Below are 16,424 nucleotides of genomic sequence, written 5' to 3'. Positions count from 1 at the left end.
TTACATTCTCTCATCACTTCTACTTTACAAACTTAGACTAGCCAGACTAGCCCAGACCCTAAGTTGTTGATAAGACTTTCTCAACAGTTCTTTACTAGGTTATCTCCCCCTAGTTTGAAACTTAGGATCAGACATGTAGTAGAGACAAAAATAATCAAGCCAAATTTTAGTGATTTTTTTTAATATTCTAAAGACTGGTGGCCAGTCTATTACAAACTAAACAAGCTGGTCCATCTTGTTCAGAATGTTGTTATTGATAAATAGTTTCCTGATCTAACTTGAGCAATATTTAAAACAGAGACACCCAAATGAGTTGATAATGTGAACAGAAGTTTGTCTACATATGGTGTCTATATGGTCATTTGATCTCATAATACCGGGTATGTCCACATCATTGTCTGCAAACCTCTGGCATCTATATAGACCATAGGTTCCATAGGAAGACAATTAAATACTGAAATATCGCCCAATTGTATTGAAACATTGAAACGTGAAGCAATTAGTGACTGAAAATTACTTCATCATTGGCTAGGTAATCTCTAACCAACATCAAGAGAAAACTTTCTATGAATGTGAATTGTTTTATAAGTCTATTGTCGATGCTTGTGAATCAGGACACAGTGAGGAATCCCCAATACAAATTACCATATACTCTATAAAGTGGACACCTCTTCAATGTGGACAGAGGACACCAATTTTTGTCCATTGACTAGTAAAATTTTTATATAATAGACACTTCAAATGGCTTGAAACCCTGTAACCTGTGCATTCCTATTGAAGAGTAACACCTCCTTAAACTAAGAAGCCCCGAGTGCCCTATTATTTTGGGGTTTTTTTAAGTACAGAGGATTCCGCTTATATGAATAAGTCATTTTCCAGAAGAAAATATGCAAATAACCGGAGTATTCGAATAGGGGGAGATGGCATTTTGCACCTCCGTTTGCCCCACACATATGTACATTACATATATGTGAACAGACAAATAGATATCATTTCGTTTACTTGATAAATACGTAAATTATTTACACTTAAAACGAACAAGTAATTATTTTCGAAGTTGTAAATCGATTTTAATTGTTTAATAACAAAAAAAATTCCAATATTAGATTTTAGTTTACGTTAGATCGACATGTGAATCTTTGAGAAACAGCTAAACGATCGATAGCAAATGCAATAACTAAACAGAGTGAATTTGTGTCTGCAATTCGAAACTAAATAATAAACAAATTTACGTACATTTGTCTAGCAAAATGAACTTACGATCGTGATTAAACTTCAAAGTGCTGATCAACTAGGCCTAGCAGTGTTGTTTTGACACATGTGTATGAATTCGAAAATGGCGGCAGGTGATGAAGCCATGCGTTCACTGGACCTAAATGTGTTTTGAGAATTCTTCCTGTATTGTTGATCGAAACGGCGAATAACTTGATAACATTTCAGAAATTAATTCATATTCAGGTAGCAATGAAACAACGTAGCAAGAATCTTTTGTATCCTACATACGAAACTTGCGGTAGTTATTGCACGCTGACTTTGCATGCTTTTTATGAACGAAACTACTCATGAATGGCGATTGTTGTAAGGAAGCATGGTATCTCCAACCGATCGCGAACTAAGGTATGTTACGTCCTTAAATAAACATATTTGAAAGTGCAAACGCTTTAATTAGATGTATGAGTCAGTGATTATACTAAAGAAATGATCTACCGCTGCTGATGTGAATAGTAACAGCATCGAATACCTTTGCAGATTCATGCATAAAATAACAAACCATACACGATAACGTTAATCTGTCACCATGAAAAAAATGCAAAATTGAAAAATATTTGATTTTATTTTTTGAATTTCACAAATATTTTATTCAAATAACCGGAGGTCACGTAAAAGTCTATTCAAATACAAGGAGTTGAAAAACAAAGATAAAGAAGCAAAAAATCAGGACTGCAGAATTTTATGCAAATAACCGAAATATTCAAATAACTGTTATTCCATTATGTGGAGTCCTCTGTAGTAGTAACAAATTTTGTTCAACAATAACATGTTTACATTTTTTTTCTAAATTTGCACAAACAAAAACATCAACACATAACTGCCAAGCTTCAATGAAATTGATCTGGTAGTTAAGGAAGAGTTTTCTGGACATTTTGAAATACATGTTAAGTGAATCTACATATGGTCCCATACATTACTGCAAAGTAGGAAGAGTTGTCCAAGCAATTTCAACAAAAACTTATGTATAGTGACCTGGTTGTCACAGCACCCTAAATTTTGACAATAGAAAACTTGTAAACATGACCACAAGTTTTATTGAAAATAGATCAAGTAGTTTAGAACAGAGATGAAAATGGAAAATTTCAAAAAAGGCTGAAATAAATATTTTTTGGGAAAATTATACGGAATTACAGGTACCAGGAACCTATATTCTGAAGGTCAAAAAGGCTGAAATCAGTCAATTAGCTGAACATTTTCATCCCTGTTAGAAGCAGTTGTCCAGACATTTTTTTTTTACCGCAAACACCTGCGTAAAGTGATCTGGTTACCATGGCAACCAAACTTTTGACAAATGAAAACCTGCATGCACATTTACATATGGTCCCAAACATTATAGCCAAGTTTCATTTTAAATCTCTGGAAACTCGCTATATAGTTGTAGATGTACAGATGGACACTGGTTACTACTATAGGCCCTAATAATAAAGCTTTCACCCCCAAAGACACACTTAAACTCTTCTAATTCAAAAGCTTGAAGAGTTCATTATAAATTTTCAGGGATCAATGAGTTAACTTTGACTCAATATGTATTACACAAATAGTACAAACCTGATTTCTTCCAGAAGATTTTCGCCTTCGCTGACAGTGTTAATAGCAGCCTCAATAGTTGTCTCCCTTTGCTGGTTAAACTGTCCGAGGAGTTGTTCAGCGCCCTCTACAGTATCAGCGATATCTGAACTCTGTAGCTCATGTTGGAGCTCTTCAAGCCAAGAGGTTAACTGTAGATACAAACAATGTAGACTTTCAACAATATATTAGGTAGCAACAACGAAATTTTTCATAAAGACATTAGATACAAATAACGAAAACTAAAAATCATATAATACACAAATGATGATAACCCTGTAACCTGCGCATTCCTATCAAGAGTCTGGATTTTGTAAATCTAAGAACAGCATAATTTTTGCAGATTCATCGCATAAATATAAACCAATTTTCCGATAACGGAGATGTTTCGATAATCCTTTGAAGATGGCAAATTTTGCAAAAAGATTTGCATAAAAGAAATGTACACCATCCTTTAATATATGTGAAAGATAATTATTTCATTTTTTTTGATATTTTTCATTAAGCTTACACTTTAAATTTCAACTTAATTGTAAATCGGAATCGAATAACAAAAAAATTCATCAATTTTCTTCATTTACATTACGTTTTACCTGTGAATCTTTGTTGAATTTAACCTGACGAGGATTTTAATTGCAATATTCAATTTTAGTTTCGTTAAATCAAAGAGGATCATTTGTCTAGCAAAATGAACTTACGATCGTGATTAAACTTCGAAGTGCTGATCAACTAGGCCTAGCAGTGTTGTTTTGACACATGTGTATGAATTCAAAAATGGCGGCAGGTGATGAAGCCATGCGTTCACTGGACCTAAATGTGTTTTGAGAATTCTTCCTGTATTATTGATCGAAACGGCGAATAACTTGATAACATTTCAGAAATTAATTCATATTCAAGTAGCAATGAAACAACGTAGCAAGAATCTTTTGTATCCTACATACGAAACTTGTGGTAGTTATTGCACGCTGACTTTGCATGCTTTTTATGAACGAAACTACTCATGAATGGCGATTGTTGTAAGGAAGCATGGAATCTCCAACCGATCGCGAACTAAGGTGTATGTTACATTAATAAATAAACATATTTGAAAGTGCAAACGCTTTAATTAGATGTATGAGTCAGTGATTATACTAAAGTAATGATCTACCGCTGCTGATGTGAATAGTAACAGCATCGAATACCTTTGCAGATTCATGCATAAAATAACAAACCATACACGATAACGTTAATCTGTCACCATGACAAAAATGCAAAATTGAAAAATATTTGATTTTATTTTTTGAATTTCACAAAATATTTTATTCAAATAACCGGAGGTCACGTAAAAGTCTATTCAAATACACGGAGTTGAAAAACAAAGATAAAGAAGCAAAAAATCAGGACTGCGGAATTTTATGCAAATAACCGAAATATTCAAATAACTGTTATTCCATTATGTGGAGTCCTCTGTAGTAGTAACAAATTTTGTTCAACAATAACATGTTTACATTTTTTTTCTAAATTTGCACAAACAAAAATATGCATGCACATCAACATCTGACTGCCAAGCTCCAATGAAATTGATCTGGTAGTTAAGGAAGAGATTTCTGGACATTTTGAAATATATGTTAAGTGAATCTGCATACGGTCCCCAACATTACTGTAAAATAGGAAGAGTTGTCCAAGCAATTTCAACAAAAACTTAATAAATGTATAGTGACCTGGTTGTCAAAGCACCCTAAATTTTGACAATAGAAAACTTGTAAACATGACCACAAGTTTTATTGAAAATAGATCAAGTAGTTTAGAACAGAGATGAAAATGGAAAATTTCAAAAAAGGCTGAAATAAATATTTTTTGGGAAAATTATACGGAATTACAGGTACCAGGAACCTATATTCTGAAGGTCAAAAAGGCTGAAATCAGTCAATTAGCTGAACATTTTCATCCCTGTTAGAAGCAGTTGTCCAGACATTTTTTTTTTACCGCAAACACCTGCGTAAAGTGATCTGGTTACCATGGCAACCAAACTTTTGACAAATGAAAACCTGCATGCACATTTACATATGGTCCCAAACATTATAGCCAAGTTTCATTTAAAATCTCTGGAAACTAGTTACAGATGTACAGATGGACACTGGTTACTACTATAGGCCCTAATAATAAAGCTTTCACCCCTAAAGACACACTTAAACTCTTCTAATTCAAAAGCTTGAAGAGTTCATTATAAATTTTCAGGGATCAATGAGTTAACTTTGACTCAATATGTATTACACAAATAGTACAAACCTGATTTCTTCCAGAAGATTTTCGCCTTCGCTGACAGTGTTAATAGCAGCCTCAATAGTTGTCTCCCTTTGCTGGTTAAACTGTCCGAGGAGTTGTTCAGCGCCCTCTACAGTATCAGCGATATCTGAACTCTGTAGCTCATGTTGGAGCTCTTCAAGCCAAGAGGTTAACTGTAGATACAAACAATGTAGACTTTCAACAATATATTAGGTACAACAACGAAATTTTTCATAAAGACATTAGATACAAATAACGAAAACTTAAATAAAGATATTAGATACAAACAATGAAAACTTTAATATAGCTATCAAAATGTTGAATGGCTGAGTTAAATTGACTCTAACTAAATTTGATATTGGAGCACAAATTTTATATTCAAGTCAGAAGTAAATAACCAGATATTTAAAAGTTAGCAGAATAGATTGTGTTGTAAATTTATTTTTCTTCTAGATTTATATTTTGTTGTAACTAATAACAATCCTCAAGGAAAAACATTATGGAGGTGCCCTGGATGCTTATCATGACAAAAAATTCACCACACATGAAAACACGAATTTGAGTCACAGCAAAAATAAGTTGTTAAGCTGGCAGCATGTACACGTACCTCATGGACATGTGTATAGAAGAACACCGCCATTTCTAATGTGCCGCGGCGTCGCTCGAGGGCGGTGAGAAAGTTTCCCATCCTTTCCTCCAACTCCTGTGCTTCCCGGTAAATCTCTTTGGGATCACATTCTCCAGTCTGGGCCAATTCATCAGCAGCAGCCAGTAACTTGTCAGCATTGGTGATCGTATTCTGTAACAGGGTTATCATACGGTTTATACATTGTTTACTGTTATACTTCACCCCTGAAATACCATAATGGACTGGTCTAGTCTTCGATTTAGAAGAGCCTATATGTGTCTCCAGGGGTGAATGATTATATAAATTTTGTTGCTCACAATGGCTGGTGAAAGGGAGTGAACCTTGTGCAAAACTTTGCGAAAAATTTATTTCTCTTTTTCAATCAATGCCAGCAACAAAATTTATAACCAATCATTAAATTTGCATTCACCTACTTAAATTCCCAACATCATATTATTCACATTCCATGGATTAGCATGAGTTATGTCAGCATTCTATTAAAGGTTAGGTACATTACTAAACTGTCTTCATGATACTGTCCATCTAGCGTCTATACAGCAATGTTATTTTAGTTACAAAATAATCTTTGAAAGTTCATTAAAACCTAAATCAATGCAAAAATAGGTCACCATTAATGTAAACTTGATTGACAGAGCCATCCACTGTCACAATAAAAAGTGTTTATATAGAAATGATGTGATTGGAGTTTACTAGTTTGATTGAGATGGAGGGAACTGACATAGATTTAACTGGAGTTACAGACTTACTACTTTTTATAACTTAAATTACCTGGGCGACTAATTGAAAATGTTTGTGACTTACCCGAGCAACTGATTCAAAATGTTCATGACTTTTCTGAAGGGCTTTGGCTCTCTGTAGACTCCGGCCCATCGACGTATTTTTACGGAGGAAGCCATCGCCATGGTTATCCAGCCAATCAATCACCTATAAGGGGAATTATACATAAAGATTGTAACAAATAACTTTGGTAGTAATGTCAATACAACTAACAGATAGATCTACCGTATTAGATCCTATAAGCGCCCCTCCCCCTTTTTTGAAGGCTTCAATTTCACTTACTTCAAATTAAATGCAAACTGAAAATATGGAATTTGTGTTGGTTTCCTTACTAATTTCTTTTGCAAATTTCAATACCTGTTTGACATCTTGTTGGAATAGTCGGAGTCCGAGTCGCTGGTGAAGTTTGACCTTTTTTGTATGCCACAACTGTTCCAGGTGGCGCTGATGTGCCAAAACCTGCATAACACAGATTCATAGATTGTCATACGAGACAAAAAACTGAAAATATTAAGATGATTTTAACATATTCTTTCCAGGTAAACATGCTAAAGTTTTAAACAAAGCCAAAATAAAACTAGAACTGTAAACCAATGTCTTAAGGATCTACACACAAATCAATTTATGTTCATGTTCGTATTGACCCTTCATTTGGTAACATGATGCTTTTTTTCATAATTTTGTGGAAATTTGAATTTCTTGATTAAGGAAAATTACTGAAATGTATTCAGCATTATAATATCATCAGATATTACAGTGACCCCTGACCTCGTGAACGACATCCAGTATGTGGCCTGCTGCCTCGGAGTAGTCTGCCTTGGCAGTGAGACTGTTTACACTACTAGAGGTCACTGGTGTCTGTAGTGTGTCCAACAACTGTTTACCATCTCCACAAACCTGTACACAAAGGGAAATAACTCACTGTTAACGTCAGACTTTTTCCAGATTTCAAAAAGAAGTGAATTAATCAAATTTATAAAATGGGTAAATTGTTTCGGCTAAATTAAATTTATCAGTACTGATACATTAGGCATTTAACAACAAGCAAAGCAATGAACAACGTAATGAGACCCTAATACAGCACACATACCTATATATTGAGAAGATTTACTATTTTGAATAAGTTTGTTTATTTATTTATTCATTCACTTGTTTACATAAAATTTTACAAGAGGGGGGGTTGGTAATGTAATTTGTTGAGGCCCTGATACTATCAAATACCTGTGATATTTGTTGGGACCATGATCCTATACAAATACCTGTGTTATTTGTTGAGGCCCTGATACTATACATGTACAAATACCCATGTTATTTGTGAGGCCCTGATAATGTATGTAAAAGTACCTCTGTTACTACTTGAGGCCCTGACACCGATCACTTACCTCAGCATAAGCCTGGCTGATTGCCTCTATGAGCCCTTGATGTTGCTGTAGGGCTGTTTCCAACTCTTCAATCAGGGATGGAATATCTGGGTTTTCACAGGCCTGACGCCAGCCCACAACCTGGGCAAGGTACTGTAACAGCAAAGTATGAATCAAATGTTTTATTCTTCTCCCGTTGGCAACTAGAATCACCAAAGATGATTTTTTTTTAATTATTCTAGGCAGTAAGTATTCCCTTTAATACAAAAACTTACCGCTTGATAAATGTTTACTACCGAATCAAAATTTATCCCTAAATAACAGTTTACCACTAAATACTGCAAACCAACTTTCTCCCCAAGTGATTTACTGAGCAAAGCAAGTTATTTCGCAAATAGATTATCTCCTCGAATTACCATTTACATAATCTTTATTGATAGGAAGGTCTTTTCAAAAAAACAATTTTCCAATCAGCAAATTTTTAATCCATGAATTTTAATCTTTGCGAACAGTTAAAGTTTTCTAGGCTTAGTGAAGAATCTGACTGTTTTACCTGCTCTGCCTTCTTGTAGAAGGTGACAGACATACAGAGAACTGCACTGTAGTCGTCCAGGGCTGCGGCCAGACTTTTCCACTCCCGCTCCAGTCTGGTAGCCTGCATACGGATCTGATTGGAGGCATAGTGTCCGGCGTCACATAGACGCTGCGCCATACTTAGGATTCGTGTGATGTTCACGTAAACATTCTGTAAAGATGATCCAATACTTAAGCTGCAGTCAAATTCTGAGAGGAATATTCAGTGTCTTTATATACATTGTCATCTATCTTACATGTGCTTACATTGTTTTACCTGTATTACTGTGTTTATTTATGTTCTTATTTTCAAAACTTCTCTCAATTTTAAAATGAACCCTGGGGAAAAATATCTTACATATATCAGAATATTACTCATTATTTTGGAGACAAAAGACTTATATATCTGTAATGCTAGGTTTACACTATGTTCCTGGCGGCCACGGCAGCCCCGTTTCAGACCACCGTGGACAAAACTTGGTGACCGCAAGACAACGTGAGACAACGCAGAAGGACGTGATAGACAAATGTGAGCGGTTGTGATTACCGTGGATGCCGTGCCAGATTTTTAAACTGTCAAAAAATTTGCCACGGCAGTCACGGTACAGATGGTAAACGCCACAGGACGTAATAAAACGGGGTTGACGTAACAAAACGTAACAGTGCGTACGAGGCCGTAACAAAACTTCCAGACGGTCTGTGGTGGAACGGGCAGTAATCACGTTCCCCGGAATCTCACAGTGATTTCAAGTTTTGTGACGTTCTGTTACGTTTTTCCACGTTTTATCACGGTTGATGCAGATTGGCTGCACGTTTTGTGCCGTTTTATTCAGGTTTATCAAGGTTCTGACGGCAAGCCAAGGTGGATGATAATCGTTTTGATGCGTTCTGTTAAGGCACATCACGGCTTGTAGCGGTTGAAAGCCCGACGTGATACGGCTTGTTACGTATTATTACGGTCTTACGTTGCAAGCAATATATTATGGAGTATCATTGCCTGGCCTGGTTCATATTCGCTACTTCATGGAATTATTTGTATAAATAAATAGAAATAGTCATTATCAAACAAATTTAAAGCATAAAATTATACCAAAACTATTATTGCAAATTAAGTGAGAACCATTACAGAAAAATAATATTTGCATAGAAACATTTGGCTATAATAATTATATATTTATACCAAATATAGTTAATATTTTCATTCTTTTAACGCATTTTGTAATCAAAACGTGTTTGAAATGACATATTCGGCAATAGATATTGTTTCATTTGCTTTAAAAAAGCCAAGCATAAGACTTTCATCCCTACTAAGCCTTGGCGGACCATGGAAAACGTATCGGAGCTTGATCAAAACGTGTAATACGTAGCAGACCTCATCAGATCGTAACAAGCCTAGAGAGAATGTAGTGGTATCCTTGATAGACCGTGCTAAAGCCGTAGTGTACCTTTAACGTCCGGGAACAACACTTTCCCCTATATCCACGGTCCATCACGTTATCCGTAAAAGACCGTGACAAAACTTCACAAGACCTAGCTCAACTTAAATGCAGAGACAAAAATAGCCAAATTTCCACGGCGCACCACGTTTTGGGCAAACGGGGCGACCGTGGTCGCCGGGAACATAGTGTAAACCTAGCATAACAGAATATGCTATTTTACCACGGCACTGTTAGCAAACTGGCTGTGTTCCGTCTCCAGTTCCACGGCCATCTGATGTGATGTACCAATCTCTGTATAATTCACGAGGAACAGCTCCTTGTTGTGGGAAATCCATTCAAACATCTGGAGTAAAAAGATTGGAAAGTAGAGTCTATTGAAGATTAAATATATCCTAGCTATAATCACCTTAGTTAAGAAACATTAAAGTTAATTATCTCCCCTTAGTTAGTTAAGAAACATCAAAGATAGTTATCTGCACTTCAGATTTCCCATTCATAAAGTTTCCAGAATGTCACCCAGGAGTGAAACATAACAACACAACAAATATTTCCTAAGGTATTTCATCTTATATTGGAGTAATAACCTGATTTTTATTGTTATTTATTTTAGGTCGATATATCACCAAATTGACAAAATCAAAGGTCCTTCATTTTTCTGTAAGATATCATGATTTTTAGTATTAAACAGTGACCTTTGTTGTTAAAAATTCATTTTGACCCAAAACTAATCCCAAGCTGTGTTATTTCAGAAGAAACCATTGTATGAAGTTTCATTAAAACTCCATCAATCTGCTCTCAAATCACTGCACAGACAGACAGAGACTAACGCTATAGTACTGTCCAGTTCCACCAGTAGGGGACTGATTACCTTTTCGACATCTTCCTCAAAAATACGCTGTTGTAGACACTGTTCTAAGCGGAGGCGTTTGACCTGCCATAGTTGGTTCAGATGTTGTTTTGTGCCATGCATTCTGTCCAGCAGCTGTGAAATTTGTGGAACAGCACTCTGGAAATCTGCCGTACCAGAGATTACAAACCGCCGTCCTGAACCTAATCATATAAATATGCCAACATTTTTGTTCAAGCATCACAATACACTGAATATGATGTAACTAGTCATTCTTTTTTTGTTTTAGTAACTTGGACTGCAGTAGCCAAGAGAGTATAAGATATCTCAAAATAAGACAAGCCAGGTAGCACTAATCAATGATAAATTGTGCCATTCAGAATTTTACCTGACACTTATCTAATTATAATTTTAACTGACATTTTGCCATTACTATCTAGTTATAATTTTACCTGACATTTGTGCGTCACCAAGAATCTCCTGTAGAATGCGCCGTCCTTCCATTCCGAGTTGCTCGACTGGTGCCATGGTAACACGTCGTTTGAGATGATTGTGTTCCTCAAGTCTGTACTGGGCACCGTTCAGGTCCTCGGGTAAATCCGGGTTAGTCAATATATTACCTAGATCATCTAGCTTATCTAGCAGATCAAGGGCTTTCCAGATAAACTCTTCCAGCATCTGTAACACAGAAAAACAGAAATAGCTCAAAGTTTATAGTTTATAGATTGTCAACCATCCAACTCTCCAGCTTTATGTAATGATGGCCCAGTGGTTAACGTGCACCACATTCAACAACTCAACTCTCCAGCTTTATGTAATGATGGCCCAGTGGTTGAGGTGCCCAGAATTCTACAATCACAGTGACATGCTTGATCATGTGGGTTAATTTTCTCTGAGCTCTCCTGAATCAAGGACCTACATGCACTTACATCAAAGTCATTAAAAGATATTGCCTTGAACACAGATATATTATGTACATTTACTACAATGGAAATGAACAGTCTAATTAAACATACGTTATTCAGATAATTTCATTTAATTTTCTAAAATTTTGTTTCTGTACTTGGTTCCCAATTCTAAGCTGAGTGACCAGCTGCCATACTAACAAGTCTAAGTTGTATCCACTGTTCGTGGTTGTAGTCGAGATGTCCATCAAATTCTCTGGTCAGCTGTGACGGGTCAATGAACTTAGACAGGTTATCTAGAGATATCATGCTGGTCTAAAATGAAAATAAACAATATTTACATAATGACATAGCATTTTCAATATTATATCTAACTTTGATTCAGATCGGTCAATGTTCAATTATGTTACACTATCATAGAAGAATTTTCAGTGACATGACATAGTCTCAATAAATTGAAACGATTGCAATAAAATGTTGGATCTAATTTATTTAGTTTTGTGTAATGATGATATTATCGTATAATGAAATTAATCTTAACAAGCCAACATCCACTCTGCCAGCTGAGTGACATAGATTGTATTTACCACAAAGCTATATGTTGCCCTGACAGAATTACTAGTATCAGTGATAGAGAGTATTTCAATATCTACCTCAAAGTTATAGCTATATGGTTCCCTGACAGAATTACTAGTATCAGTGATAGAGAGTATTTCAATATTTACCTCAAAGTTATAGCTATATGGTGCCCTGACAGAATTACTAGTTTCAGTGATAGAGAGTATTTCAATATTTACCTCAAAGCTAAAGCTATATGTTGCCCTGAAAGAATTACTAGTTTCAGTGATAGAGAATATTTCAATATTTACCTCAAAGTTATACTTAGCACTGCCTAAACTAGTTCTCTGCTTTTCCCAGAACTTTTCTGGTTTGATTATATATGCTATGTGGACACTGCCTGGGAAACATTCCTGTAACGAAAAGGGGAACATCATTAATACAAAAAGGGAGATAATTCAGTTAAAGAAGATGACTCAGTTGCTAAAACATATTCTATAATATTAATAGTTAGTGTTATGTTGTCTGCCCTTACTAGTGGGTATGATTGTAATACATGTTTTGAACAGTACTAAAAACTTGTAGGAAAGAGAGCATACCAGGTGAGTATCTTTTTATGGAGTCTAAAGGATAGTTCAACTCTCATTTACCCCTGTAGACACATTAAGGCTCCTCGCAATTAAAGACTAGATCAGTCCATTGTGAAGTTTCAGGGATGAATAATACTTTGAGGATGGGTTTGACCGTTTGCCAGTTGGAGCCCTCATATCCAGTATAACGGTGAATATGACCTTGACAATGACCTACCTGTAATACTTTGAGGATGGGTTTGACCGTCTGCCAGGTGGATCCCCTCATATCCAGTATAACAGTAAAGCCTTTTTCTCTAACATCGTCGCTACAACAATCAAAGTACCAAAAATGCTTAGAGCTCAAACAACAAAATTATCTTTTTCAACGATGAATTATCAAACATTGTCATTAAAAACTTCAATATACTAAAGGTATAGACAGTGAATAAAACTTTCAACCATGTCACTAAACAGCCAGTCTAGAAATTGTAAGCTGTATTCAATTATAATCATTGATCTCATTATTATTTCTATTTTTTTCTGAAAATTCTGAAGAATATGATTGTACATACAACTGCTTGATTAGGCACTGATGATGATTAACAGTTTTGCCTTTTCAGCATAACACACACATGATTATAATGAGGAGACATATGCATTCTACCATTAGCCGTCCATCCCTCCATTACAAATTTGAAATCCATGTGAGGCAGTAGCCAGATGCTGACTAAATGTTGTTAGTTACAAAGTATGAATAATATTAATTCAACATCTTGTAATGGCTTTTATGGTAGTTCATACCTCGGAACGCTGGCCAGGTACGTCATGAGTTTCCGAAGGTCATCGTTATCCAACCGCTCCGGATGTGTCCGAGATGGAAAGGTAAGTATTGCCCCACATCGTCTGTCACGGCCACCTATCAAACATATTACTTTTATTTATCATATTTACTTATTTCCTTATATTCTGTAGATATTGAACTTCCTGGCCCATAAATCAAGTCTCTGAATCAACAATGTCTAATCAATAAATTTTTTATTCACTATGAGTGTTGGTCGATGTAAGAACTACAAAATCATTAATGAACGATTTCAAGGGAAAAAAGTTGCGATTAAATACTTATAATCTAGCTGGTAAATATGGTAAATCTCAGCTGATATATGTGACTTGAGAGCCAAGTCTTATACATATAAGGGCTAAATGATCCCTTGGACGGAAAGTAAATCTTACCTGACAGATATGCCACGCGTTCCCTTAAGATGGGAACAATATCTGCAGCCTTCAACCCATCTGTCCGTTTACCACCTGTAAAAACCAGGTGATAAAGTTATGCATAATTATATACAATAAAGCTTCATTAACATAACAGTAAATTTAAAAACATATCGAGATTATATAAATATCCAAGGTTCAGTAAAACAAATTCATGGCTATAACTTTGTAAGTTTCATTCCCTGTCAAGGTTCCTATAATATGTCTGTAATATGTGTATGAACTATGCTGATGTCCCTGGAGCTTTGTTATAGTAATATTTTACTGTAGATACATATTCCTGACATACAGTAGATGTGCATATATTAGAGTGTTTATTTTAGCGATTTGTGCATGTAAACATGTAGCGGTTGTTTTAGGGAAAAAAAATAGCTGTCAACTTTAATTTTTCACAGCATGATTTCACAGATATTACAAATATAGTACACACAATATAACACATGTGGGGAAATTTTCATGTTGAAAGGGCCTTGCATAATTAGTGAAAATTGCCCCTCTGGTAGAAATTTTACATTTCTGTGTATGCTATGCGTTTAGAAAAGCAAAACTAAAGGCCTCTTTAAGTCAATTTCCGTAATCGACCTAATAAGCGCAAATGTCCCTATGAGCGTCCCTCCCCATTTGGATGCCTTAATTTCGAATTCAATTGCCTATTCTTAGGATACTGATCATATGGATAACTGTTTAGGTGATGCAGACTCAAGGACTTTCTTTTTATGTTCATTTAGAAACACTAAATTTCATTTTTATAAAACTTAAATGGTAATTTTCATTTTTGTATTGTAAGGTTGTCTTTTTTTTAAAAACACCATCTATACTATTATTTTTACTTGATCCTTAATTGCACTAAATTTTCTTTTATACTTCATTTTCACTACCATATTTATAATAATTATTCCACATTTCCATTTTGTAATTATCTAAATGTACACAGTGGAGTTTGCAGTGATTTTTCAGGGTATTTTGGGGAAAAAGTTTTTGTAACAAATTGGGAATTTTTAATCGCAAAAAGAGCTGTTTTGGGAAAAAGTTACTCATTACTGAACATGGTATTATAGGTGATAGATATTGTTAAACAGTAAACTGTTTCATTTTATCAAAAGGTGATGACTAAGTATCACAACAGCTTCTGAGTAGTTTATTGTAAGGTTAAACAATGATCGCAAGGGGAGATAAGATTTGGGGTTTGATTTGGAAATTTTTCATTGTAATTGGGAAAAAAGAGGGAGGTTGGCATTGGAAATGGGGTTATTGTTTTATTTTATTGAACCTGGTTATATAAGGAGAAAAAACATCACATGTTATTTTACCAAATAATCTTGCCTTATTTTTTTTCAAATCAAATCAAGGATTTAAAACATCTACATACTTGATCAAATTTAAAGTATTTTTCGTTTTTGCTAAAACCAATAATTCAGCATTCACATTATTTTCATTTACTTTTTCTTCCAGCATAATTAAATGATTACGTAGTTTTCCTTGCTATCTTGTCAAAAAAATTTTAGTAAAAGTATGATTTAAGGAATTCGAATAAAGCATCTGCAAATTTTAGTTTTGTTTTTATAATGCATTTACAAGATAAGCACAAAAACACTACAAGAGAAACTCAGTTTATGATTTTTAAAACATTAAAACTTTTTTGATTAGTATCCACCAGTTAAAATAAAGAAAACAAATGAAAATACATAGAGTACACTGATATCAGTTAATAGTAGGCCTAGATAAATATTGACACAATAATCACACAACGCAGGGATTGCTGATTCTAAATTTGTTTTATTGCTCATTTCTCAACTCATTAAGAAATTTAAGCATTAAAACGTTTAAACACAGAAATCACTAGCATAATTACGTTTCAGTATTTCAGAAAAGTACAGGAAGAGACGATTTTTGCAACATAAAAAAATCGGTCCCAGCCTCTGTATCCGTGGCTTCATCCGGCTATCATCTCTTTGCTGGCCGGTATTTTCCAACATTTATACATCCAATCACGAATGTTTTCACGATTATATCAAATATAATGAAGATGAAATAATAAATGGAATCAATAGGGATGATAAATCTGAGAGTGTAATAACGGTACATTATTTTTGTACTAGGGAACCTGTCAAAATCTTGTGTTCCCATTTCTCCGTAAAGATAGCCTTGCACCAAAATACTAGGCACGTAAGCATTTAACCGTTACCTGGCCTGAAATAGTATTCCAAGTCTCGATCAGCTGCCGCATCGGATTGCTGTTCTTGTTGATTCATTTCTTAAAATCCTATAAATTTGCAGAAATCCATGTTAAATATATCAGCATCTTTGTGTTTCTTCATCGTCGGCCATCATTCGGAATTGATTCGGTAATTTCCGTCAGCCTTCGTAA

General features: G+C 34.9%; 1 protein-coding gene across 1 annotated transcript in view; it reads right to left on the bottom strand.

The window, feature by feature from the left end:
• LOC138311056 (kalirin-like) overlaps positions 1 to 16,407 on the bottom strand; it is a 173,246-nt gene extending 156,839 nt beyond the window's left edge. The window contains exons 1-16 of the mRNA XM_069252486.1: positions 16,242 to 16,407; positions 14,015 to 14,089; positions 13,586 to 13,700; positions 13,020 to 13,110; positions 12,524 to 12,625; positions 11,856 to 11,969; positions 11,202 to 11,427; positions 10,771 to 10,952; positions 10,123 to 10,245; positions 8,444 to 8,635; positions 7,912 to 8,043; positions 7,298 to 7,426; positions 6,887 to 6,988; positions 6,554 to 6,676; positions 5,711 to 5,902; positions 5,107 to 5,276 (exon numbers count right to left, since the gene is read on the bottom strand). Of these exons, the coding sequence (XP_069108587.1) occupies positions 5,107 to 5,276; positions 5,711 to 5,902; positions 6,554 to 6,676; positions 6,887 to 6,988; positions 7,298 to 7,426; positions 7,912 to 8,043; positions 8,444 to 8,635; positions 10,123 to 10,245; positions 10,771 to 10,952; positions 11,202 to 11,427; positions 11,856 to 11,969; positions 12,524 to 12,625; positions 13,020 to 13,110; positions 13,586 to 13,700; positions 14,015 to 14,089; positions 16,242 to 16,308 (2,135 nt within the window). The 5' untranslated portion in view covers positions 16,309 to 16,407. The remainder of the gene's footprint in view (positions 1 to 5,106; positions 5,277 to 5,710; positions 5,903 to 6,553; positions 6,677 to 6,886; positions 6,989 to 7,297; positions 7,427 to 7,911; positions 8,044 to 8,443; positions 8,636 to 10,122; positions 10,246 to 10,770; positions 10,953 to 11,201; positions 11,428 to 11,855; positions 11,970 to 12,523; positions 12,626 to 13,019; positions 13,111 to 13,585; positions 13,701 to 14,014; positions 14,090 to 16,241) is intronic.
• Positions 16,408 to 16,424: the final 17 nt, after the last annotated feature.

This window comes from Argopecten irradians, chromosome 16, assembly GCF_041381155.1.
Source record: "Argopecten irradians isolate NY chromosome 16, Ai_NY, whole genome shotgun sequence".
Classification (NCBI taxonomy): Eukaryota; Metazoa; Mollusca; class Bivalvia; order Pectinida; family Pectinidae; genus Argopecten; species Argopecten irradians.
Note: the sequence above shows the minus strand (reverse complement) of the source record. Positions and strands in the feature narration are given on the sequence as shown.